General features: G+C 42.0%; 3 protein-coding genes across 4 annotated transcripts in view; all 3 read left to right on the top strand.

Moving 5' to 3' along the window:
- The window catches only part of LOC111951820 (actin-binding LIM protein 1-like), a 128,352-nt gene extending 126,026 nt beyond the window's left edge, over positions 1 to 2,326 (top strand). Inside the window, 2 exon segments of the mRNA XM_023970058.2 lie at positions 737 to 817; positions 1,030 to 2,326. Of these exon segments, the coding sequence (XP_023825826.1) occupies positions 737 to 817; positions 1,030 to 1,143 (195 nt within the window). The 3' untranslated portion in view covers positions 1,144 to 2,326.
- Positions 2,327 to 2,426: 100 nt separating this feature from the next.
- LOC111951819 (E3 ubiquitin-protein ligase TRIM39-like) lies at positions 2,427 to 13,339 on the top strand. The gene is made up of 6 exons (XM_023970057.2): positions 2,427 to 3,484; positions 3,577 to 3,672; positions 10,072 to 10,308; positions 10,443 to 10,462; positions 10,652 to 10,794; positions 12,542 to 13,339. The coding sequence occupies exons 1-6, from the start codon at positions 3,461 to 3,463 to the stop codon at positions 13,129 to 13,131; spliced, it is 1,110 nt and encodes a 369-aa protein (XP_023825825.1). The 5' UTR covers positions 2,427 to 3,460; the 3' UTR covers positions 13,132 to 13,339.
- A 507-nt stretch (positions 13,340 to 13,846) lies between these two features.
- habp2 (hyaluronan binding protein 2) lies at positions 13,847 to 24,387 on the top strand. 2 transcript variants are annotated; one of them, XM_023970056.2, is made up of 13 exons: positions 13,847 to 14,016; positions 14,369 to 14,465; positions 14,653 to 14,736; positions 16,123 to 16,233; positions 16,422 to 16,538; positions 16,695 to 16,805; positions 17,001 to 17,178; positions 18,352 to 18,449; positions 18,690 to 19,152; positions 22,501 to 22,643; positions 23,125 to 23,259; positions 23,565 to 23,710; positions 23,910 to 24,387. In XM_023970056.2, exons 1-13 carry the CDS (start codon positions 13,957 to 13,959, stop codon positions 24,069 to 24,071), a joined length of 1,905 nt encoding a protein of 634 aa, XP_023825824.1. In that variant the 5' UTR covers positions 13,847 to 13,956; the 3' UTR covers positions 24,072 to 24,387. The 2 variants fall into 2 exon arrangements, with proteins under 2 accessions (XP_023825824.1, XP_023825823.1); XM_023970055.2 differs by having other exon boundaries at positions 18,675 to 19,152.
- Positions 24,388 to 26,077: the final 1,690 nt, after the last annotated feature.

The raw sequence follows: 26,077 nt of genomic DNA, 5'->3' as shown, positions 1-26,077 counted from the left end.
ACTATTATTCTAAAATGTAGAAAATAGTAAAAATAAAGAAAACCCTTGAATGAGTAGGTGTACTTTTGACCAGTGGTGTACATGTTTTGTTAATAATACGGGCACAAATGCATGTACCTACACAACGACACAGGCATCATGCACCTCCCTATCAACTGATACCCATATAATTAAGCCGCCAGGCTCTTCAGCCCCATCTGCCCTCTTACAGCCCTCACTCACAATCTTCTGTCACAGTTGTTGTCCCTACCCTGTGCTGTCTCAGACAAGACTATCAGTGTTGAACATGCTATAACTGTAAAAATGATGCCCTATCTAATCAAACATGGATACCCGGTTTCTGTGGTACCTCTATGTCTGTCTGCAGCAATGAATGTGTGGAATCATGTACTCTTACAGCATAAAATGCTTTATTTTACATTTATCTCAAAAACCTAGTATCCAGGTTCGATTGAATGGGGTCCTCAGTRCGTTTTGATGGCCCCTTAGGTCTATCTTTKAACAGTTTCCTTTTGAAGCTTGATTCAGTATTGCCTTCCTTTACGAACTTTGCTATCCGGGATCCTTGGGACTTCCCTACCCCATTGAAGTTGACATTTTAAAGGGTTAAGTTTAGGTAAGGGTTATGGTTAAGGATAGGGGTTAAGGTTAAGGTTAGGGTATAGGGTAGGGACGTTCCAAGGAGCCTAGGATAGCACAACCCCTTTCCATTACTGACGAGTGTCTCCCTTTGAAGGTCGTACCATATGAAATGCTCACGATAACCAGTAGAGGGCGAGCTAAACTGCCCAGGGAGGTGGACAGAACAAGACTGGAGGTATCATTTCATTTCTGCATGTGATGATAGATACTCGATTGTCTACTTTGTGTGCATGAATGCTACACAAAAACCCTAGTGAGGAAAGTACAGAATCCATAGCTCCATATAGATTCTTGAGCGTTTTTCAGTGACTTTACAGGAGCGTAAATGCTAACCACAACATACCCCTTCCCCCTTCCTTCTTTTCTCAACCTCTCTTCTCACTCTAGCGCCACTTAGCCCCAGAAACGTTCTTTGACATCTTTGGGATGGAGATCCAGGAGTTTGACAGGCTTCCCCTGTGGAAACGCAACAGCTTGAAAAAGAAGGCCAATCTCTTCTAGCAGTCAGAGCAGCATGCACTCATCCCATCCCATAAGATAGCAGTCTACTCTACCACTGTAACATAGATGTAGGATTTGTTTTGATTTCCCCCTTTCCCCCCTTTTTTTTTGACATGTTCAAGGAAGCAATGAAATGGACTCTTTGTACTCTATGCTTTCTCTACGGACTGAATACATAATTAACGAACCGTAGGATGCTACAAGGAAATAGAAGAAACCCATTTCTTAAGTGTTCCAACAATGAAAAAGAATGAGAAAGAATGATAGATTAGGTCATGTTTTTTTTTGTTTTTTTTTACTGCTGCGCTTGTTTTTTTGTTTTGTTTTTCGCTTTGCTTTGAATGGAGCTGCTTTTGCTTCCTTTCCTTTTTCTTTAATCTCACGGCACCAAATGGAACATGTTCTTCACATGCGAAACTGGAATGTCTGTCTGTCAGCTTCATAAGTCAATGGTCAGCTTGCTCTCATTTTGGCTGAAACATTTTAGACCAATGTTGGCGTCAAATCAAATGGCTCACATGGGAAATATTGGGTCTTGCCATTTCTTTATGGCTCTAGTACATAATAAGAGTCCAAATCTTCAAACACTGCTCATGCCAGCTTGCCTTAGCACCTAACCATGTTACTCTCACTGGCATCAGAGTCTGGAAAAGCCATCAATCAAAACAATATAATGTGGTTTCCATATAGATCCGGGTTATATTCATTAGGGAATGCAACATTTTAAAACGTTTTGTAATGGAAAACAGAAATGAGCGTGGACAAGTCCAAGTAGTCCCTCCCTATTTCAGTCTGTTTTCTTCCATTTGATGCCTAATAAATATGACCCAGGTAGCCTACCCAGGCATCTTGACACTTCAACAAAACAGTTTATCCTATCAGGCTCCCATGAAAACGACCTAATTTAGTTTTCCGTTGGTTAAATTGGAGAAGCAATTCCTATTTTACTCACAAATATTCAACAAACACCACCCCAAAAAATTACAACATTAAATGTACAAAAAAATAACAACTGTATTTAAAATGACTGTTTTATAAATGAAACCCACACTGCCATTTGTTGTATTGAAATATAAGCAAAAATAAAGCTTTAAATCCCTGTGTATGATACACCAAAGGTATCACCTGTATTAGTTTATCTCCTCTCAGCTATTAAACTATAATAAACACAGTGTGTGAGGTAGTATGAGGACTCTCCTGTCAAGTTTTATGGGACCAATCAGGCATAGTGTACTCCGTTGACTTCCTGGACTTAAAGAGGCAATAAAGAGGCAGACACCCATGGATCTGTCTGTCTGTCTCTCTCTCAAACACGCACATACAGATGCACACACACCCAGGCTCATAGAAGGCCTATAGTTTTAAAGTATGCTATCAATCAAAGTATGAATGGAGGAAATACAGTGTTGCTAAAGACTATCTGTGTATCAAACTGGATAGAAAACCTCTGTTAGCTTATAGCCTGCTTACAGCGCCTCATACCATCAATGTAAACATATTATTTACAGTCATTTGCCAGGGATCAATTTACACAAGTATATTCAATGTTATACAGTACGTATAGGGTTGGTTTCCCGGACGCAGACTAACCCTAGTCCTGGACTAAATAGCATGGTCAATGGAGAGCTGTGACATCAGGATGGATGTCACATTGTCGTCTAGTGATTTCCATTGGCAAAGGTTGACCAATCCGAAGCTAGAATAATGGAAAAGGGTCACAACAATGACACTGGAACTTAGAAGACAGATGCCTGATGACCTGCATGGTCTGTCTGGAGTAATTTACAGGAGAGTGTGTTTGAGTGAGTTGGACAGACAGCTCAAGGTGAATACTTTCCAAGGCAGAGAAAAAGGGGCCCACTGACATAACCATAGAAATAGAATGACTAGAATGGATAATCCCCTCAGACCACAGCAATTTCATAGCACCCTCACGGGTACAACCCAATCTGGCTCAATGAATGGGCCATGTCTGTTCTAGTGGTTCTATTTATACGGACACAACACTATCCACTATGCTCTGGCACCTGACCTAGGGAGGCATGGGATTGTTAAACAGGGCCAGGTGCCTGTGTCTTAAATCACTCCGCTGCTACAGAGGTATGGTATGTATGAGACAGGCCGTTCTATAAACAGAGGAAGAGAGACACATGCAGACAGACACCAGAGCTGGACGTGAATGAGAGTAGTCTATACTGATTCAAGACTAACTGACACAGGACTAAAAGTCTTTGGCTTATTACAACTTCACTTGGCAGCATCATTAGCCGAGCTCTTCGTCACCGGTATAACTGATCACCTCGCTTAGAGTAAGACCATGGAGATGAAGACCCAGGATCAGGTGTGTGCTACTGTGCTTCAAAAGAGAGAATTTGGTGGAATCCATCTTGGCTCTTTTTTTGTTGTTGTATTTCTGAAACCTTCTCTCCCCAGGAGATGCTGTTGAAGCACCAGGAATGTCTGAAGAGGCAAAGAGAAGCGGTGAAGTTCCGAATGAAGAAATTGAGCACAAAGCAAACTGAAATCGCTGTAAGTAAACTAACCGCATGGGGATTCATCTGTGTGAACAGAGGTCCTACGCATCACAATACCATGTCAGTCATATTAAATGCACACATGAGTGTTCCAGTCAAATTGTTGGGGTCTGAGGGGCTTTGGCCCTTCTAGTAATTATATTTGGTAACACTTCCTTTTAAGGTGTCCTTGTAACAAGTATGTAACAAGTATTGTAATTAATTGTAATAATACATAGTTAAACTGTAATAACAACATGTAACTGGTGGTAAAACAGTCTGTAATTACAGAGGTGTAACAATGAATGCTTGTTACCGTGCTTGGGATGGTAACGTTTCCGATAGCATCCCAATCAAATATCCCAAAGCACTATATTTCAGCCTGCACAAACCATGTGATAAGTTAGCTAATTTAAAACCGACCACCTCATTGACTGACACAACTCCGCAATAAAGGGCTCTGTAGTCTGTAGGCCCAATGGGAAAAAACGAGTTCACATTACAAAAACGAGTTCACATTACAAAAACAAGTTCACATTACTTTCAATTGTGAAGTCAATTAATGGTGACACATGAAGACACATGAATAAACAGTTATGGTTAAAATGGTGAGATAGCCAATCATGCTTGACAAATTGAAAGTCTATTAAGATGTTTAATAATCCAAAAAGGAGTAGGCAAGAGAATGGTCGTGGACAGGCAAAAAGGTCAAAACCAGATCAGAGTCCAGGAGGTACAGAGTAGCAGACAGGCTTGTGGTCAAGGCAGGAAAAATGGTAAAGGCAGGCAAAATGGTCAGGCAGGCGGGTACAGAGTACAGAAACAGGCAAGGGTCAAAACTGAGAGGACTAGAAAAAGGAGAATAGCAAAAAGGAGTACGGGAAAACATACAAGACGAACTGGCACAGAGAGACAGGAAACACAGGGATAAATACACTGGGGAAAATAAGTGACACCTGGAGGGGGTGGAGACAATCACAGGAACAGGTGAAACAGATCAGGGCGTGACAGCTAGGTAGCAGGCTTAAACTATAGAAATCATGGTATGTATTGATAACTAGTATAGTGAAATGTAAATTGTCATAGCTACATTCTTCTTATCTACCGTAGAATCCCATAAGGTCTCAGACTCCAGGATGTGAAAATACTGACAAGAAAGAAACAGATGAAGACAGACAGAGAAATTAGATTTCCATTGTTACTTGCAATGTTAAAAAGGAAAAAAAAGACAATCCTATTTTTCTAAATTAGCTATATAGGCTACTACTCACCACCACTAGAATGTTTTATGTTATTGAGTAGGCCTATATCTTTGTTTAATCAAATTAATCAAATTATTAATCTAACATTAAAAATCCTCGTTATTTTGTAAGAAATGTAAGGTCTTTTTACGTTTTGTTTGTAAGTTTTTTCACTTGGTAATGAGTAGTCAGTAATTATACAGAAATTGCTCATAGGTAATTACTAAAGTTACACTTATTCTTATATAGCTAAATCCTATGTTACAACTAGCAACGACCTTGTACCTATGCAGATATTACATACAGTATATGTACTCTGTGGTGTATTTGTTGTTTTTTTCACTTGGATGGTGCTTTCAGAAGCTAACGATAAGATTGTCAGGATGGGTAACATACTTTGTGTACCCCTCAAGATACACTTCATTTTAACTAGCTAAATCCCGTGTATCACCTAGTAATTACAAAGTACGTATGCAGATTATTACATGTGCTCTGTGGGGTACTAGTATGTTTATTTTCTCACTTGGATGGTGCTTCCAGAAGCTTTAAAACTAAGGCAAGGTTGTCAGAATGGGTAATGTAAAATAAGTATACATTAATTACACTAAGTACTCCTCAAGATACACTGTATTTTAACTAGCTAAATCCTGTGGAACACCTAGTAATAACATTATACTTACGCATATATTACATGTACTCTGTGTTGTACTAGTGCGGTTGTCCTCCCACTTTGATGGTGCTTCTGGAAGCCTTAAAATAAGGGTCAGGGTTGACAGGATAGGTAATGCACTATATACAGTGCATTCAGAAAGTATTCAGACCCCTTGACTTTTTCCACATGTTGTTACATTACAGCCTAATTATAAAATTGATTCAATTGTTTTGTTTTCCTCATCAATCCAAACACAATACCAAATAACAACAAAACGAAAACAGGGTTTTAGAAATGTTTGCAAATGTATTAACAATAAAAAACTGAAATATCACATTTATGTAAGAATTCAGACCCTTTACTCAATACTTTGTTGAAGCACCTTTGGCAGCGATTATAGCCTCGAGACTTCTTGAGTGTGACGCTACAAGCTTGGCACACCTGTATTGGGGAGTTTCTCCCATTCTTCTCTGCAGATCCTCTCAAGCTCTGTCAGGGTAGATGGGGAGCGTCGCTACAAAGATGTCTTCAGGTCTCTCCAGAGATGTTCGATCAGGTACAAGTCCAGGCTCCGGCTGGGCCACTCAAGGACATTCAGAGACTTGTTCCAAAGCCACTCCTGCGTTGTCTTGGCTGTGTGCTTAGGGTCGTTGTCCTGTTGGAAGGTGAACCTTCATCCCAGTCTGAGGTACTGAGCGCTCTGGAGCAGGTTTTCATCAAGGATCTCTCTGTACTTTGCTCTGTTCATCTTTCTCTCAATCCGGACAAGTCTCCCACTCCCTGCCACTGAAAAATATCCAGCATGATGCTTTCACCACCATGCTTCACCGTAGGAATGGTGTCAAGTTTCCTCCAGACGTGAAGCTTGACATTCAGGCCAAAGAGTTCAATCTTGGTTTCATCAGACCAGAGAATCTTGTTTCTCATGGTCTGAGAGTACTTTGGGTGCCTTTTTGGCAAACTCCATACGGGCTGTCATGTGCCTTTTACTGAGGAGTGGCTTCCGTCTGACCACTCCACCATAAAGGCCTGATTGGTGGAGTGCTGCAGAGATGGTTGTCCTTCTGGAAGGTTCTCCCATCTCCACAAAGGAACTCTGGAGCTCTGTCAGAGTGACCATCGGGTTCTCGGTCACCTCCCTGACCAAGGCCCTTCTCGCCCGATTGCTCAGTTTGGCCCGGCGGCCAGCTCTACGAAGAGTCTTGGTGGTTCCAAACCTCTTCTATTTAAGAATGATGGAGGCCACTGGGTTCTTGGGGACCTTCAATGCTGCAGAATTGGTTTTGGTACCCTTCCCCAGATCTGTGCCTCGACACAATCCTGTCTCGGAGTTCTAATCAAATCAAATCAAATCACATTTTATCTGTCACATGCGTCGAATACAACATGTGTAGTAGACCTTACAGTGAAACGCTTACTTACAAGCCCTTAACTGACAATGCAGTTTGAAGATTAAAGAAGAAGAAATATCACAAATAATTAAGGAGCAACTATAAAATAACAGCAGCGTGGCTATATACATGGGGCTCCGGTACAGAGTCAATGTGCGGGGGCACCGGTTAATCGAGGTAATTGACGTAATGTGTACATCTAGGTAGAGGTGAAGTGACAATGCATGGCAAATAAACAGAGAGTAGCAGCAGCGTAAAAATCGGGGGTGGCTGGGGACAATGCAAATAGTTCGGGTAGCCATTTGATTAACTAGAAGGGGTAGAAGCTGTTAAGAAACCTTTTTGACCTAGACTTGGCACTCCGGTTCTCTCTGCGGTAGCAGTTTACGACTAGGGTGGCTGGAGTACATGGCAAGTTTTTGGGCATCCCTCTGACACCGCCTGGTATAGAGGTCCTGGATGGCAGGAAGTTTGGCCCCAGTGAGGTACTGGGCCGTACTTACTACCCTTTGTATATTGAGGCTGAGCAGTTGCCATACCAGGTGGTGATGTAACAAGTCAGGATGCGCTCGATCGTGCAGCTGTAGAACTTCACGACTGTCTTGGTGTGTTTGGACCATGATAATTTGTTTGTGATGTGGACACCAAGGAACTTGAAGCWCTCAACCTGCTCCACTACAGCCCCGTCAAGGAGAATGGGGCGTACTCTGTCTTCCTTTTCCTGTATTCCACAATCATCTCATTTCACACTTTGAGGGAGAAGTTGTTATCCTGGCACCACACTGCCAGGTCTCTGACCACCCCGCTATAGGCTGTCTCATCGTTGTCAGTGATCAGGCCTACAAATGTTGTGTTGTCGGCAAACTTAATGATGGTGTTGGAGTCGTACTTGGCCATGCAGTCATGGGTCAGGGAGTACAGGAGGGGACTGAGCACTCACCCCTGAGGGGCCCCTGTGTTGAGGATCAACATGGCAGATGTGTTGTTACCTACCCTTATCACCATGGTCAGGAAGTCCAGGATCCAGTTGTAGAGGGAGGTGTTTAGTCCCCTAGTCCTTAGTTTAGTGATGAGCTTTGAAGGCACTATGGTTTAATGATGAGCTGCATTCAATTAATAGCATTCTCACGTAGGTTTTCCTTTTGTCTAGGTGGGAAAGGGTAGTGTGGAGTGCAATTGAGATTGCTTCATCAGTGGATCTGTTGGGGCGGTATGCAAATCGGAGTGGGTCTCGGGTTTATGGGATAATAGTGTTGATGTGAGCCATGACCAGCTTTTCAAAGCACAGGGACTATGGTGGTCTGCTTGAAACATGTTGGTATTACAGACTCGGTCAGGGACAGGTTTAAAATGTTAGTGAAAACACTTGCCAGTTGGTCAGCGCATGCTCGGAGTACACGTCCTGGTAATCCGTCTGGCCCTGTGGCCTTGTGAATGTTGACCTGTTTAAAGGTCTTACTCACATCGGCTACGGAGGGCGTGATCACACAGTCATCCGGAACAGCTGATGCTCTCATGCAGGCTTCAGTGTTGCTTGCCTCAAAGCGAGCATAGAAGTTATTTAGCTCGTCTGGTAGGTTCGTGTAACTGGGCAGCTCGCGGCTGTGCTTGCCTTTGTAGTCCGTAATAGTTTGCAAGCCCTGCCACATCCGACGAGCATCGGAGCCGGTGTAGTACGATTCAATCTTAGTCCTGTATTGACGCTTTGCCTGTTTGATGGTTCGTCGGAGGTCATAGTGGGATTTCTTCTTAGCGCCCGGGTTAGAGTTCCACTTCTATCCTTTAGCTCAGTGCGGCTGTTGCCTGTAATCCATGATTTATGATTGGGGTATGTACGTACGGTCACTGTGGGGACGACGTTATCGATGCACTTATTGATGAAGCCAGTGACTGATGTGGTGTACTCCTCAATGTCATCAGAAGAATCCCGGAACATATTCCAGTCTGTACTAGCAAAACAGTCCTATAGGTTAGCTGACAAATCCTTCGACCTCATGGCTTGGTTTTTGCTCTGACATGCACTGTCAACTGTGGGACCTTATATAGACAGGTGTGTGTGCCTTTCCAAATCATGTCCAATCAATTGAATTTAGCACAGGTGGACTCCAATCAAGTTGTAGAAACATCTCAAGGATGATCAATGGGAACAGAATGCAACTGAGCTCAATTTAGAGTCTCATAGCAAAGGGTCTGAATACTTATGTGAATAAGGTATTTTTCTATTTAATTTTGTACAAATTTGTAGACATTTCTAAAAACATGTTTTCGCTTTGTCATTATGGGGTATTGTGTGTAGATTGATGAGGAAATACATCTATTTAGAATAAGGCTGTAACGTAGCAAATTGTGGGAAAAGTCAAGCTGTCTGAATACTTTCCGAATGCACTGTAAGTACACATTATTTACAAGTAAGTACCCCTCAAGATACACTTAATATTAACTAGCTAAATCCTGTGTAACACCTAGTAATTACATTGTACTTTTACATGTACTTGTGTGTTTATTATTCCACTTGAGGATGACACCCACTTGAGGATGACACCCGTATGGTAGACCCCAGTCAGTGAGGTTGACCTCTATCTTATCTGTTTTGTAAACTCAACCTAGTTAACCCCGATGGTACACTTTTTGGGGACAAGTGCTAGCAACAATATTGAGTGGACATTTTGAAGAGTGTGCATTCACAGAAAGGAAATCAGAGTTTATGTCATCTCGGGACACCCAGCGCATGTGTCCACAAGAGATTATACCCTTGTGATAGTTATTACTGAATCGGATGAAGCTGAGAAGAAACAAAACACTGGTGAAGTTCGTGAAAACTTGACCATTTATAACAAGCATTGTAACATGCATTCGGTGTTACACCTCAATGCTATTGATGACCTGTTGATATTAGAGTGTAACTGTGAGTTATTACAATTAACTTCAACGCTTGTCACAGTGTAATTACCCATGTAAGGATCCCTTAAAATGAAGTGTTGTTTCCTATTTCTGTGGTCACATCTCATATCTAGATTTCAATGGTGTCTATTTGTGCTGAAGAACGCTCAAAACATGGTAGCATACGAAGCTCTAAGATGGGATGTGTTGCAATGACTTTCACACTGATTGAGTCTGTGTCACCCAACCAGAAAAAGTCATCAGCAATGAGGGAGAGTATAAGGAAGAAGTATGAAGACATCCAGAGAGTTCTGGATGAGGACCTGGCGATGACTCTAACCCACCTGGAGATGGAGGAGAGAGCTGCAGTCACAGCCCTGGAGGACCTGATGGAGAAGAACTGCACCATCATTCAGGAGATAGAGCAGGATCTGGCCAGGCTCACAGCTGAGCTGGCCCAGAAGGACATTCTACTGCCCTATTCACTGGTGATTCACTCTTCAGTTCTTTTTAACATGAACTCATTCAATGGATATTGATGATGGATGTAACTATGACACGTACATATTGTGAACTGCCTATCCATTATCACTATCTTTATTTTCCTCCCCATCTTCTCCAGGACACTGAGATAGTTGGCAGGTATGTCATTTGATCCAGATACAGTACATGTTTTGTTTCTTATACCACATGCAAATCAGATCCAAATCTTTTTGAAGAAAACATTTTATTTGACGAATATGTTTTCAATCATCATTGTTGATTATGAACTGTCACTGTTTGTGTGATGGCTCCTGCAGTCAATATTGATGTCTCTCCTCTCGCACCCAGAGTGATAGATCTGCTGAGCAGGACAGATCCCAGCAAAGTGAACTTGGATGAGCCTAAAGCTGACCAGATCCTCAGCCTCACCAACAACATGCTGCTTCTCATACGTTCCCAGACCCCCATCACCAAGAGACTCATCAAGAGCTGTGAGTTCCCTTAGTATTCCATGAAGTCTTTTCATTGTTAATGATTTCATTCTCAAGATGTGATGTCAATTACAACTTGAAGCGAGATAGACAGGTCCTTTTTTACACCCAGAGGTCTGTCAGAGTTATTTCATTATAGATACATTTGTTACATCTATAATGTATGTGTGGGTAAGCCATTTTAACATGCAGCATGTTTTTGCACCTAAAAACGCAAACTGAATTGTACTTCACACTGCCCTCTCCCACCTGGACAAGAGGGGAAATAACTATGTTAGAATGCTGTCATACAGCTCAGCGTCCACACCATAGTCCCCTCCAAGCTCATCACCAAGCTGGGGACCCTGGAACTGAACACCTCCCTCTGCAACTGGATCCTGGATTTCCTGAAGGGTCACCCTCAGGTGGTAAGGGTAGGCAACAACACCTCCACCACGCTGACCCTGAACAGGGTGTCCCCTCAGGGTTGTGTGCTTAGTCCCCTCCTGTACTCCCTGTTCACCCACGACTGATTGGCCACGCATGACTCCATCATCAAGTTTTCTGATGACACAACAGTGATCACCGAAGGCGATGAGACAGCCTACAGGGAGGATGTAAGAGACTTGGCAGTGTGGTGCCAGCACAACCTCAACGTCAGTAAGACCAAGAAGCTGGTTGTGGACTACAATGCCATTCACATTGACAGGGCTGGTCAAGAGGTTCAAGTTCTTGGTGTCCACATCACTAAGGACTTACCATGGTCCACACACACTCGCACAGTCAAGAAGAGGGCACAACAGGCTGAAAAGATGTGGCATGGGCCCTCAGATCCCCAAAAAGTTCTACAGCTGCACCATCAAGAGTGTCTTGACTGTCTGCATCACAGCTTGGTATGTCAAGTGCACTGCCAATTGCTACATAGGGTGGTGCGGACAGCCCAGCACATCACTGGGGCCAAGCTCCCACTAGCTACCCTTCTTTGCGAGGCATTGGAAAGCCTGGTCTTTGTGGTTGAATCTGTGTTTGAAATTCACTGCTCGACTGAGGGACCTTGCAGATAATTAATTGTATGTGTGGGGTACAGAGATGAGATCGTCATTCAAAAATCATGTTAAACACTATTATTGCACACAGAGTGAGTCCATGCAACTTATTATGTGACTTGTTGAGAAAATGTTAACTCCAGAACTTATTTAGGCTTGCCATAACAAATGGGTTGAATACTTATTGACTCAAGACACTTCAGTTTTCATTTTCTAAATTTCTAAAAACATAATTCCACTTTGACATAATGGGGTATTGTGTGTAGGCCAGTGACACAAAATCTCAATTTAATCTATTTTCAATTCAGGCTGTAACACAACAAAATGTGGAAAAGGTCCAGGGGTCTGAATCCTTTCCGAAGGCACTGTACATATCTACCTCAAATACCTCGTAACCCTGCACATTGATCTAGTACTGGTACTCCCTGTATATAGATCCATTCTTGTGTATTTTATTCCTCGTGTTACTATTTCTCTTTGTATTATTATTTTTAAACTCTGCATCGATGGGAAGGGCTATTAAACAAGGTTTTCACTATAAAGTCTACACACGTTGTATTCGACCCATGTGGCAAAATCTGATTTGATTTTAAAACCTAAAACTCTGTGATTTCAAATTTTTATCTGCACAAAGCGGTTATGGCTTGCCACACCCAGCCAGTGAGAATATTTTCTTTTAAATATAGTCATTTCTCATGGTAAAAATACACATCTATCCCCAGATTCCACAGAGGTTTCCCTGGACCCAGATACAGCGCACCCTAAGCTGATAATTTCCCCGCGCGGTGACAGTGCCACCTACACAGACACCTGGCAGGAACTACCAGAGCTCCCGGGCCGCTTTGACACCACCCTCAACGTGATCAGCCTGCAGGGCTTCAGCTCTGGGCGTCACTACTGGGAGATAGACGTGGCTGGTAAGACGTACTGGGAGCTGGGCCTCACCTACCCCACCATCTCCCGCAAGGGCCGCGCTGAGGACTGCTGGCTGGGCCGCGGCTCTGACTCCTGGGCCGTGGAGTTCTTTGATGGGGAGTACACAGCCTGGCACAGTGGTGTGCCCCACCAGCTGCCTGTCACAAAACACTTCAGCCGTATTGGGGTGCTATGTAGTTTCCCAGCGGGCCTGGTGTCTTTCCTGGGGGCGGACAGTATGACCCCTCTGTTCTCGTTCTGCGCAGGGGCTTTCAGGGACTGTCTCCACCTGGCGTTGTGCTCAGGTCACGATCACAATGGTACAAACACCAAACCCATTGTGATCTGTAACGCACCTCCACCTCTTAGTGCTTTCCAGAAGGATTCCTCCTCGTGATTTCCAGAATGCCCAGGAATGCTGACTCTGCTCTTTATGATGCTCCTACTGACTCTTAAAGGCTTTATCATTGGATCATCAGCATTTAGTCAGCGATGTTATTTGACAATTTCTCATGTTGCTGCTCTTTTATCTATACAAGTACTTAAATATGCATTCTGTAATCTATTAATGACTGGATTTAAGGTGCTGTTTCGAAGTAGGGGAGGATCAAGATCCTTTTCAATTGATTGTGGTTCCAGTTTTAGAGACGTCCATATCTTTCTAACAAAAGTATTAGTGTTTTTAGCTATCGGAAGGAAGATTTGGCCTAAAATACACTTCATGCCCCTGGAGAGTAGCCTACACAGCTAACATGTGAGGTGAATCCAAAGTCTACACTCCAAACAAAAAACAATCTCTCTTTGTAAATAGGATCTCTGAGCTCCAATGGTAAATGACTAGTCCTATGTGCTAACTATATTTTCACAAACAAATCTAGTTCAGTGTCACCTGCACTGAATGTTTGATCCTGTTTTCTTTTAAATTATCCCCTCAGCAGACAATTGCTGTTTTTCCCCAAATTTTGACTATCACTTACCGTTAGAGTTGCAGATAATGTGTATGTTTGTTTATTACATGTGTTTTAAGGTAAGCTCTCTTTAAATGAAAAAAAAAAAACCTCTGACTGACCCCTTAGTCAATAGAACGGTAGTGTGCGGTGAGAGACCTAGATGCCAAAGCACTTTGTACATACAAAGGTTAGGCTTCCTACACAAACGGTTGGGAAATGATGTGGGTGATCTGACAGAATTTCTCTTCTCGCCGCACACAATCACTGCCATCATGAACTCCAAGCCTCTTTTCTTCTGCCTCTTCCTTGTATTGCTCATTCTACCTGTTCAAGTAGGTATTCGACTCATTTGATTTTCTTTTGCAGTAAATATCAGGAATAATAGGGTGATAGACTCGGTTGCAGGTTTAGAGTAGATGCCTGTCGAATGTGTTTGCTCTCCCTTACAACATTTTTCCGGTTGTTTAATTGTTTATTTTGCTGTGTTTAATAAAATATAAAAGATGTGTTGTCAATATAATTCCTAGATGAAATGATTGTTTACACGTTTTGCAGTTTGGCAAATATCGCATGAGTGCTGGCATTAGGCCTACTGTTGCACTGGTAAAACACAAATGTAGTAAATGCTACTAGTGTCCATAATGTTACTTGGTTGAAAGAAGAATGATGACATCTTTTATTCAGTTACATAAACAAGAGAAGCATGGAAAACATCAGAAACAGGAAAAACACACCAAAAAAACTGAAAGAAAGTACAGAAGACATGAGGATATTCTGAAGGGTAAGCATTTTTTAAAATTCATATATTATTATTATTCATATTTATTCATATTATTTATTCATAATGCACAATAGTGTAGGCTTTCACAATATGCTTTCACACACAGACATAGAGAGAGAGGGGAAGAGAGAGAGGGAGAGCTAGACCATGTAACACTACAATATTTGACAGTGTATCTCCGCTCTAGACCCATTCTTTGAGATCGTAGATGAACCAGGTGAGGACGATAGTGATGAACCTGACTGGCTTTATGAACTCCAAGAACCAGATGGTGAGATATGAAGAAGAAATTGTCTTATGACATGCACTACATTCTAAAACCTTTCCTGCTGTTTTAACCGTAACTTAAAGGCAGCCAGTTGCCTGAAGGTTACTGTAAAAAAAGGTACAGTATGTTACCGTACTGTATTTTACAGTATCCAATACTGATATTGGGATATTTTATATTGTTGTTTTAATGCTAACTTGCAGGCAACTGGCTGCATGTAAGTTACCATAAAACAGCTGTACAGTGCATTACTGTAATCTTTTAACAGTAATTAAAATGAATAAATGAACAAATTAAAATAATTTAGAGGAGATGGGGTTTGCATTTTACAGTATATTACCGTAATTGTATGCGATTGGCAATGTGTTTACATATTACAGCATATCAATGAATGCCAGTTTGGAAGTCTTGTTTGGTCTTTTCTATCAATTGCACTTCTAGAGGACTAAACAACGGCTTCCAAACTAGTAGTGAATACATGGCAAAACAGACCAGAGGACATGTCAAATACTCAACCATTAAAGGTTTGAGACTTGCTGCCACTGCGATCTTTCCCCTATGCACATTTAATTGTTGGGGCACTACTACCACACATCAGTGAAATTGGTACAGCAGTTAAGGTGGCACAAATGTAGCCTCTTACAATTGACGCTACAGAATATGTTCATGAACCAGAAAAACTATACCACGCAACCACTAGTGGTCAAAGGATTTTTGGTACTCCAAAAATATGTTACGGTACTGTATTATGTGGGGTGGAATTACAGTACCATTCAAAATACAGCAATTATTTCCCGGCCCACAATATTTTCCCACAATGCACAATCATTTACAGTATGGTGCAGTATAATGCTTCAAAGTATTTTACTGTTGATAAATCTACAAATTTACCGTACTGTAAAAATGTAATGTTTTCATTACACTGTAATATTCGGTGTAATTAAATGTGTAAATCATATAAATGTTGTATACACCTTGTTTGGTTGGTTCACTTCAGACCTTGATGTCTCTCAATCCTATCACTCAGAATTGTTTGAAAAAGTTGCAAGTTGCCAATCCCATAATGCTATGCAGTTACAGTAATGTACTGTTGAACCAACATTTCTTTGGGATTTACAGTATAATTTACTGTTTACACCTAGAATCCCCCAGAGTGCATTGCCATTTACAGCAATTAACTGTAAATAATGAATATGTTACTTTACTGTTAGTTTTATTGTATATTACTGTCAAAACAACAACAAAGTTGTTTGCACTGTAGATATGTCCTACGACATACAATTGTGAGGATACAAGAGTCTAAAGTCGATGCTGAGTCTAAAATCAATCACTGTTTGAAACTGCTCATGTAAACGTCGTCCTCCTCCCCTTGTCTTGTTCATATTGCAGGCCAATGCAACCCAAACCCTTGCCTCAATAACGGTGTGTGTGAGGAGAAGGGAAAGAGAAGGTTCAAATGTGACTGCCCCAAGCCATTCAAGGGCAAGAAGTGCCAGAAAGGTAGGAAAGGGAAAAGAGGCTACATGAATTGAAAAAGCTTTGTACTTTAGTTCTTGGCTTGTATAGTAGATATTAAATAGTTTTTACACCAAAAATGATTTATGACAAAGATTATGCCACATTTGCCTTGCGGATACAGTCAGATGTAGTGAGAAATAAACTGATGTGAATCTGAATGGTTCTTACAGGGCCCAAAAGGTGTAATAGGGGCACGTGTGGCCGTGGCGAGTGCGTGTTGACCTCTAAACCACCTTTCTACGCGTGCAAGTGCAAGCAGCCCTTCCTGCCCCCAGACTGCAAATCACGTGAGAGCCCTCCTGACCTCTTGCCTCACTCATTTATCAAATTATTATCCTCTTTCGTTTTTTGGGGTAATGTGAGAAAATAGCAATGTGTACTGTGGAATATCTTGGTCATTTTAAGCTAAGCAGGATGTTTCTGTAATCACATTTCTCTTCCAGTTGCGGTGTGTCAGCCTAACCCCTGTAAGAATGGAGGCTTGTGCGTCAAGGATGGCATGGACTTTGACTGCCTCTGCCCAGAAGGCTTCAGTGGACGTTTCTGTAATGTTGGTAAATAAATACAGTACATTCCAGCTCTTCAGTCAGCCAACAGAGTTGGGTTCACATCTATTTCAGGAACTAAACCAACATTTGTTGAAAAAAATGGAATTGGAATTTCAGTTTACTGAATTGACAGAATTTAAATAGAATGGTCAAACCGTTCCTGATTTACTGACTGGATGTAAATGTCATAATCTTGACTAGGCCCAGATGACTGTTACAAGCTCAAGGATGACGGGGAGTCATATCGCGGCAACGTGAGTGAGACAGATGATGGAGAGGAATGTCTCTACTGGAACTCCCATTTCATCCTGGAGAAAGGCTCTGATCCCTTCAATGACTTTGAGGATGACGATGGACTAGGCCCTCATAACTTCTGCAGGTGTGGGCCCATATTCACATTGAGTCTCAGAGTATGAGTGATGATGTAGGATCAGTTTATCCTTTTAGATAAGATCGGTATATAATGTGACTCCGGGATGCTGGCCTTCTAGGCAGAGTTGCAAAGAAAAAGCCATATCTCAGACTGGCCAATAAAAAGATAAGATTAAGATGGGCAAAATAACACAGACACTGGAAAAAGGAACTCTGCCTAGAAGGCCAGCATCCCAGAGTCGCCTCTTCACTGTTGATGTTGAGACTGGTGTTTTGCGGGTACTATTTCATGAAGGACTTGTGAGGCGTCTGTTTCTCAAACTACTTGTCCTCTTGGTCAGTTGTGCACCGGGGCCTCACACTCCTCTTTCTATTCTGGTTAGAGCCAGTTTGCACTGTTCTGTGAAGGGAGTAATGCACAGCATTGTACAAGATCTTCAGTCTCAGAACAAGAAATAGACTGACGTGTTTCAGAAGAACACCTTTGTTTCTGGCCATTTTGAGCCTGTAATCGAACCCACAAATGCTGATGCTCCAGATACTCAACTAGTCTAAAGAAGGACAGTTTTATTGCTTCTTTAAATCAGCACAACAGTTTTCAGCTGTGCTAACATAATTGCAAAAGGGTTTTCTAATGATCAATTAGCCTTTTAAAATTATAAACTTGGATTAGCTAACACAACATGTTAGTAACCGAAAGGTTGCAAGTTCAAATCCCAGAGCTGACAAGGTACAAATCTGTCGTTCTGCCCCTGAACAGGCAGTTAACCCACTGTTCCTAGGCCGTCATTGAAAATAAGAATTTGCTCTTAACTGACTTGCCTAGTTAAATAAAGGTAAAAAAATATATACATATATATATTTTTAAACGTGCCATTGGAATACAGGAGTGATGGTTGCTGATAATGGGCCTCTGTATGCATATGTAGATATTCCATTAAAAAATCTGCCGTTTCCAGCTACAATAGTCATTTACAACATTAACAATGTCTACACTGTATTTCTGATACATTCTATGTTATTTTAATGGACAAAAAATGTGCTTTTCTTAAAAAAAAAAGGACATTTCTAAGTGACCCCAAACTTTTGAACGGTAGTGTATACTTATCTCTCTCACACTCAAACATATAGTTTTATATACTTAACTCTGTTGTTTACTGTTGTGTATTGACTGGTCCAGAAACCCAGATGGTGACACTCAGCCATGGTGCTTCATAAGAAGAGGGCGGGTGCTGCTGTGGGATCACTGTGGCGTCAGGGAGTGTGCTAAGCCCACAGGTCAGCCTTAAATATCATATCTCTGACAGCTGCCTATATGTACAGGAAGTGAACATCAGGCCAAATAGTTTCTCCCGCGTGGATAAGTCAATCAAATCAATCAAATGTATTCACAAATTACATCAGCCGATGTCACAAAGTGCTATACAGAAACCCAACCTAAAACCCCAAACAGCAAGCAATGCAGATGTAGAAGCACGAGTAAAGTTGTACTGAATTTTTCAGCCATGGTCACAACAGATGCTGGTCCCAAGCCTACGACTGGTCCGAAGCCCACTACTACAACTACTACAACTACCAAGCCTACTACTCGTCCCAAACCCACTACTACAACTACTACAACTACCAAGCCTACTACTCGTCCCAAACCCACTACTACAACTACTACCACAACACCCAAGCCTAAACCAACACCGGCCAAACCCTCAGCAGGTCCAGAGAAACCTACAGCGCCAAAGCCCAGTGGAGTCCCACGACAGACCACAGCTAGCCCCACCTCTGATAAGCAGTTCACCAGCTGTGGAAAGCCCCAGCCGAAGAAGGCCATCACCAGGATCTACGGAGGCTTGAAGGCCGTCCCTGGAGCCCAGCCCTGGCAGCTGTCCCTGCAGGTCCGACCCAAGGGCTCCAGCCAGGCATACAGGCACATCTGTGGAGCGGTGCTCATCGATAGCTGCTGGGCCCTGACTGCCGGCCACTGCATGTGAGTATAACTATAATGCAGTGCCTTCAGAAAGTATTCATACACCTTGACTTATTCCACATTTTGTTGTGTTACAGCCTAAATTGAAAATGGATCAAAAAAAAAAATAATCACCCACCCATCTACACACATTACCCCATAATGACAAAGTGAAAACATGTTTTTTTAAATGTTTGCAAATGTATGGAAAATGAAATACAGAAAACCCCAATTTACAGAAGTATTCACACCCAATAAATGTTAGAATCACCTTTGGCAGCGATTACAGCTGTGAGTCTTAATGGGTAAGTCTCTAAGAGTTTTGCACACCTGGATTGTACAATATTTGCACATTATTATTTTTAAATTCTTCAAGCTCTGTCAAGTTGGTTGTTGATCATTGCTAGACAGCCATTTTCAAGCCGATTTAAGTCAAAACTGTAAATAGGCCACACAGGAACATTCAATGTCGCAACTCCAGTGTGTATTTAGCCTTGTGTTTTAGATTATTGTCCTGCTGAAAAGTGAATTTGTCTCCAAGTGTCTGTTGGAAGCAGACAGAATCAGGTTTTCCTCTAGGAATTTGCCTGTGTTTAGCTCTATTCCATTCATTTTTATCCTAAAAAACGCCCTAGTCCTTGCCAATGACAAGCATAGCCATAACATGATACAACCACCACAATGCTTGGAAATATGAAGAGTGGTACTCTCGTGATGTGTTGTGTTGGATTTGTCCCGAACATAAAACTTTGTATACATAACATTAAGTTAATTTCTTTGTCACATTTTTTTTGCAGTTTTACTTTAGTGCCTTATTGCAAACAGGATGCATGTTTTGAATATTGATGAATATTTTTATTCCGTACAGGCTTCCTTATTTTCATTCTGTCATTTAGTTTAGTATTGTGGAGTAACTACAATGTTGTTGATCCGTCCTCAGTCTTCTCCTATCACAGACATTAAACTCTATAACAGTTTTAACATCACTATTGGCCTCATAGTGAAATCCCTGAGCGGCTTCCTTCCTCTCCGGCAACTGAGTTAGGAAGGACGCCTGCATCTTTGTAGTGACTGGTTGCATTTATACATGATCCGAAGTGTAATTAATAACTTTACCCATCAGCCCTTCTTTGCAAGACATTGGAAAACCTCCCTGGTCTTTGTGGTTGAATCTGTGTTTGAGATTCACTTCTCGACTGAGGGACCTTGCAGATAATTGTTTGTGTGGGGTACAGAGATGAGGCAGTTATTCAAAAATCTTGTTAAACACTATTATTGAACACAGAGTGAGTCCATGCAACTTATTATGTGACTTGTTAAGCACATTTTTATTCCAGAACATATTTAGGCTTGCCCTAACAAAGGGGTTGAATACTTATTGACTCAAGACATTTCAGCTTTTCATTTTTAATTAATTTGTAAACATTTCTAAAACATAATTCCACTTTTACATTATGGACTATTGTGTGTAGGCCAGTGACACAACATCTCAATTTAATCAATTTTACACTTGTTTTACCTTCATTTAATTCGGAAAGTCAGTTAAGAACAGGTTCATATTTACAATGACGGCCTACCCCGGCCAAGCCCAGACGACGCTGAGCCAATTGTGTGCCACCCTATGGGACTCACAATCACAGCCGGATGTGATGCAACCTGCATTCAAACCAGGGACTGCAGTGATGCGTCTTGGACTGAGATGCAGTGCCTTAGACCACTGCGCCACTCGGGATGCAGGCTGTAACACAACAACATGTGGAATAAGTCAAGTCAGGGGTGTGAATACTTTCTGAAGGTACTGTATATACACATGCATCCATAAGGACCAACGCATGAATCCATACAATATAGACCAATGACATAGTGTATACATTACAGCGTTATTCTAAAATGGGATGAAATAGCTGTTTCCCTTAATCAATCTACACACAATAGCCCATAATGACAAAGCAAAAACTGCTAGCACATTTACATAAGTATTCACACCATTTACTCAGTACTTTGTTGAAGGACCTTTGGCATCGATTACAGCCTCGAGTCTTCTCGGGTATGACTCTATCAGCTTGGCACACCTGTATTTGGGGAGTTTCTCCCATTCTTCTCTGCAGATCCTCTCAAGTACTGTCAGTTTGTACGTCACTGCACAGCTATTTTCAGGTCTCTCCAGAGATGTACGATAGGGTTCAAGTCCGGGATATGGCTGGGCACTCAAGGACATTCAGAGACTTGTCTCGAAGCCACTCCTGCGTTTTCTTGGCTGTGTGCTTAGGGTCGTTGTCCTACTGGAAGGTGAACCTTTGTCCCAGTCTGAGGTCCTGAACGCTCTGGAGCAGGTTATCATCAAGGATATCTCTGTACTTTGGTCCGTTCATCTTTCCCTCAATCCTGATTAGTCTCCCAGTCCATGCCTCTGAAAAACAGTCCCTTAGAATGATACTGCCACCACCATGCTTCACCGTAGGGGTGATATTGGCCAGGTGATGAGTGTGACGCTTGGTTGTCAGGCCAAAGAGTTCAATCTTGGTTTCATCAGACCAGAGAATCTTGTTTCTTATGGTCTGAGAGTTCTTTAGTTGCCTCTTGGCAAACTGCAAGCTGGCTGTCATGTGCATTTTTGGTTGTCCTTCTGGAAGGTTCTACCATCTCCACAGGGGAACTCTAGAGCTCTGTCAGTGACCATCGGGTTCCTGGTCACCTCCCTGAACAAGGCCCTTCTCCCCCGATTGCTCAGTTTGGCCGTGCAGCCAGCTCTAGGAAGAGTCTTGGTGGTTCCAAACATCTTACATTTTAGAATGATTGAGGCCACTGTGTCCTTGGGAACCTTCAATGCTGTAGAAATGTTTTGCTACCCTTTCCGAGATCTGTGCCTCGACACAATCCTGTCTCTGAGCTCTACGGACAATTCCTTAAATCTCATGGCTTGGTTTTTGATCTAACATGCACTGTCAACTGTGGGACCTTATACAGACAGATGTGCCTTTCCAAATCATGTCCAGTCAATTTAATTTACCACAGGTGGACTCCAATAAAGTTGTAGAAACATCTGAAGGATGATCAATGGAAACAGGATGCACTTGAGCTAAATTTAGAATCTCATAGCAAATTTTCTGAATACTTATGTAAATAAGGTATTTCTGTTTTCAATTTTTAATACATTTGCTAAGAATTTCAAGAAAACTATTCACGGGGTATTGTGTGTAGGTTGTTGAGGAAATAAATAAATTTAATCCATTTTAAAATAAGGCTGTAACGTAACAAAATGTGAAAAAAGTGAAGGGGTCTGAATACTTTCCGAATGCACTGTATATCAATTCCACGGATCACCGCAAGTGATTTTTGCAACCCTACATTGTGTTTGTGTTGGACCAGTGATCCAAAGGACCAGATGCAGGTGGTGGCTGGGAGTCTGACTCTAGGAAAGGATGTGCCCATTGGGCAGACGATCACAGTGGAGAAAGCCACACGGCATGAGAATTACAAGGAGACATCCAGAGCTGTTTACAATGACATAGGTGATATATGCACTTGCTGTTTCTCAAAGCTCTGTTTACTGTAGTTTGCATGTCAGGATTTCCTTAAGGATGGTTTATTGTTATTGGGGGTTGGGATCAATTCCATTTCAATTCAGTCCATTGAGGAAGAAAACCGAAAAACTCCAATCTCCAATTCAAATAAGGAACAATTGGAATAATAATTTTAGTAACCTTTTTGAATATAATTGACTGCATATAAATTAAATTGATCCTATTTATACTTTATATTTTATATGGGTCTATACATTTCTACCTCCTTTAAAAAAAAACATGTTACCATATTATATTTGAATGTTTTATATCACGTGCAATATGATTCAATCATTGCTTACATTGTAACTGTGAAGAAATCCCAATTAAAATAGTTCTGAAATTGAAATGAAATTCCATCCCTGATTGTTATATTTTAGTGACTGCAAAGTCGATGTACCATAATATAAATGTCCTTTCTGACCCAAAGCGGTGCTGAAGCTGAAAGCCACAGATGGTCGCTGTGCCAGAGAGAGCCAGTTTGTGAAGGCAGCCTGCTTGCCTAATAGCCCAGTCACTGATGGGACTGAATGCACCATCTCTGGATGGGGCACTACTGAGGACTGTAAGAGCAGGCTCAACTGCATCCTGATGTTCATGTACAGTGTGCATGTACCTATGTTGTCATCATGCCCGCAGCATATTTATTTAATTATATTACTCGTATCATGTGCATGTACACTAGTCATGTGTTATATCAAAATGTAACTGAATTCAATCAAACGGAATCGGATCATATTTCATGGGTATTTTGTGTGTGCTTGTTATCATCTGTTATATACTTGTTGTTCTCTTTCTCTACTTTCTAGAAGTCCTCAGTGTGTGAACTATTATTTTCCCTTCACTATCACTCTTCTGCTCCCCCCGTAGCTGACAACGGCTCCAACCACCTACTGGATGCCCAGGTGCTGCTGATCAGCCAGGAGAGCTGCTCAAGCAGCAAAGTCTATGGAAGCGCCATAGACAACACCATGTTTTGTGCCGGTTACCAGCAGGGAGGAGTGGATTCCTGCCAGGTCAGTGAGTTGATTGGGGTGGATTGAGACTCAATGCTGTGTTTGGGAGGTGCTTTGAGACTAACTCTGACTGAGTACGGTATGATATCACGTAAAGCATCGTTTTGGGGGATTGAAACACGATTGGATTGAGATTACTTCGTGTGTTTGGTATTGAATGGTTTGAAAATGTTTAATGAACACTCCGTGTGACTGACAGGGTGACTCTGGAGGGCCGCTGACGTGTAACAAGGAGGGCTCCCATTTCATCTACGGCATCGTGAGCTGGGGAGACCAGTGTGGGTTGAAGAACAAGCCTGGGGTCTACACACGGGTCTCCCACTACCTTGACTGGATCAAGTCAAAGACACAAGCAGCATAGCTGGGCTATGCCAGTCCATATAGTTGCAGGCATTGGAAAGTTAGATCACGGCACGGTATTGGCAGAACAATTCCGCAATGCATATGCAACATGGTGCTTTAGTGTCTTCTAGTGGTAGTTTATCACAAAAACCCTGCGGTAGCAAGTGCTAAAATAGGTGTCTCTTAATTGGACCGCTACTGAGTAATCATTGATTTATATTTTGAACATAGCTGACATGCTGTCATTCCAGGATATAAAATGACCGACGACTGTAAGAGAACAAAACCATTAAACGTCCCTCTATGGACCTTCCTGCAAAGATGGGGATTCTGAATACTGTTTCTATTATTTTTTACAATGGTATTCTTGGAAAAACTTGTAGTGATAATGAGAGAAAACTACGTAGTAAGTATAGGTCTATAAAAGGAAAGCACAGAACCTTTCATGGTGAATAATATGTGGTTTAATGATCAGTAGTATACTTGTTCGTTGCAAGTACAAGTGGAGTACACCAAAGTCTTAAAATAATATAAAACAGATGACCAAAGGACAGAGGGACATACAGTACACTGAGAGTCAGAACTTAGGACTGTGGGTGTTTAGCCTGGTCAAGCAGACTGACTGCTGCACTCACTTTTCATTTCATTTGACACATGAAGTGAAGCAAAGTACGAGCTATCGCAAGATGCAGGCTGGTTTCACAAGGCTAGTGGGTGTTGTGCAGCCTCAGTGCTGCTAACAGACCTCTCTGAGTCATCTCTTAGACAGAACAGGGTGAGTGGCTCTCTGTTCACATCAATACAGGGGTTAAACATAGGGTAGAGGTCCCACACACTGCTGCACAGAAAAACGGTGGAGCAGGATCAGTGTGTCAGACCTGTTGTTTTTCAACTCTTGATGATCGGCTATGAAAAGCCAACTGAAAATTATTCATGATTATTATTTGACCATGCTTGTCACTTATGAACATTTTTGAACATCTTGGCATAGTTCTGTTATAATCTCCACCCGGCACAGCCAGAAGAGGACTGGCCACCCCTCATAGCCTGGTTCCTCTCTAGGTTTCTTCCTAGGTTTTGGCCTTTCTAGGGAGTTTTTCCTAGCCACCGTGCTTCTACACCTGCATTACTAGCTGTTTGGGGTTTTAGGCTGGGTGTCTGTACAGCACTTCGAGATATTAGCTGATGTACGAAGGGCTATATAAAATAAAATTGATTGATTGATTGATTGAATTATAAAACAACAGCTCTCCCTTGTGGACGTCAGCCATTAGGTCCAGCTTTTGGACTCCTTCCCCCTAAAGACTAACATCTCATGGGAGTCATGACATGTCAAGTACTGTCCATGCCCATGGTAGATGCAGAAAGATCCCTTGTTCACCTTGCTAAACCCAGGTTGGTCAAGTCCTGAGTCTGGTCCATTCTCCAATCTCTACTGGGGATGGACCCATTGGCTGCACCAATCAGCCAATAGGGGTTCTCATGGACAATGACTTCCCAGTAATGCAGGCCAGTGGAGAAGGACTCCTGTGCGAGGACACTGGGGTCATAACACTCATATCGGTCCTTTCCAATGGGCTGCGTGTTCCAGCACACCTGTAGCCTGTCCCTTGACACCTCCAGCTTCGGATGGGACGTTTTGGAGTCCAATGTCAGTGTTCTTAGATCTACAGATAGACAATCATAGTCAATGCACCATGGATATGCAATGCATTAAAAACATATGGACTATTTATTGATGGTGATGAATGAACAGCAAACTGCTATAAGTTATACATGTACGACCATAAAACATCTACAGTACATGACCACATACCATTCATTCCTAATGCAGATTCTCTTACCAATGAAAAAACAAAAAGCATCAAGAGAAACAATTGCTATGTGAAGGTCGGTTTCAATGAGAAGGAGTAAAGTTTTGTACTAACGTGACTACATCCATGGAAAGGGCTGAGTCAAAGCCTGAGACAACTCATCCACCATTCTCTCCACTGTTCTCATCCTCTCAGGGGCACAGAGCTCCCT

This window comes from Salvelinus sp. IW2-2015, linkage group LG25, assembly GCF_002910315.2.
Source record: "Salvelinus sp. IW2-2015 linkage group LG25, ASM291031v2, whole genome shotgun sequence".
NCBI lineage: Eukaryota > Metazoa > Chordata > Actinopteri > Salmoniformes > Salmonidae > Salvelinus > Salvelinus sp. IW2-2015.
Note: the sequence above shows the minus strand (reverse complement) of the source record. Positions and strands in the feature narration are given on the sequence as shown.

Excerpts from the sequence above, each read along its gene's own strand:
- habp2 (XM_023970055.2), top strand. The coding sequence starts at position 13,957 with ATGAACTCCAAGCCTCTTTTCTTCTGCCTCTTCCTTGTATTGCTCATT. Across the intron at positions 16,806-17,000 it reads TGGACGTTTCTGTAATGTTG|GCCCAGATGACTGTTACAAG; the intron begins GTAAATAAATAC and ends AATCTTGACTAG. Across the intron at positions 19,153-22,500 it reads CTGACTGCCGGCCACTGCAT|TGATCCAAAGGACCAGATGC; the intron begins GTGAGTATAACT and ends GTGTTGGACCAG.
- LOC111951819 (XM_023970057.2), top strand. The coding sequence starts at position 3,461 with ATGGAGATGAAGACCCAGGATCAG. Across the intron at positions 10,309-10,442 it reads TTCTACTGCCCTATTCACTG|GACACTGAGATAGTTGGCAG; the intron begins GTGATTCACTCT and ends CATCTTCTCCAG. Across the intron at positions 10,795-12,541 it reads CAAGAGACTCATCAAGAGCT|ATTCCACAGAGGTTTCCCTG; the intron begins GTGAGTTCCCTT and ends ATCTATCCCCAG.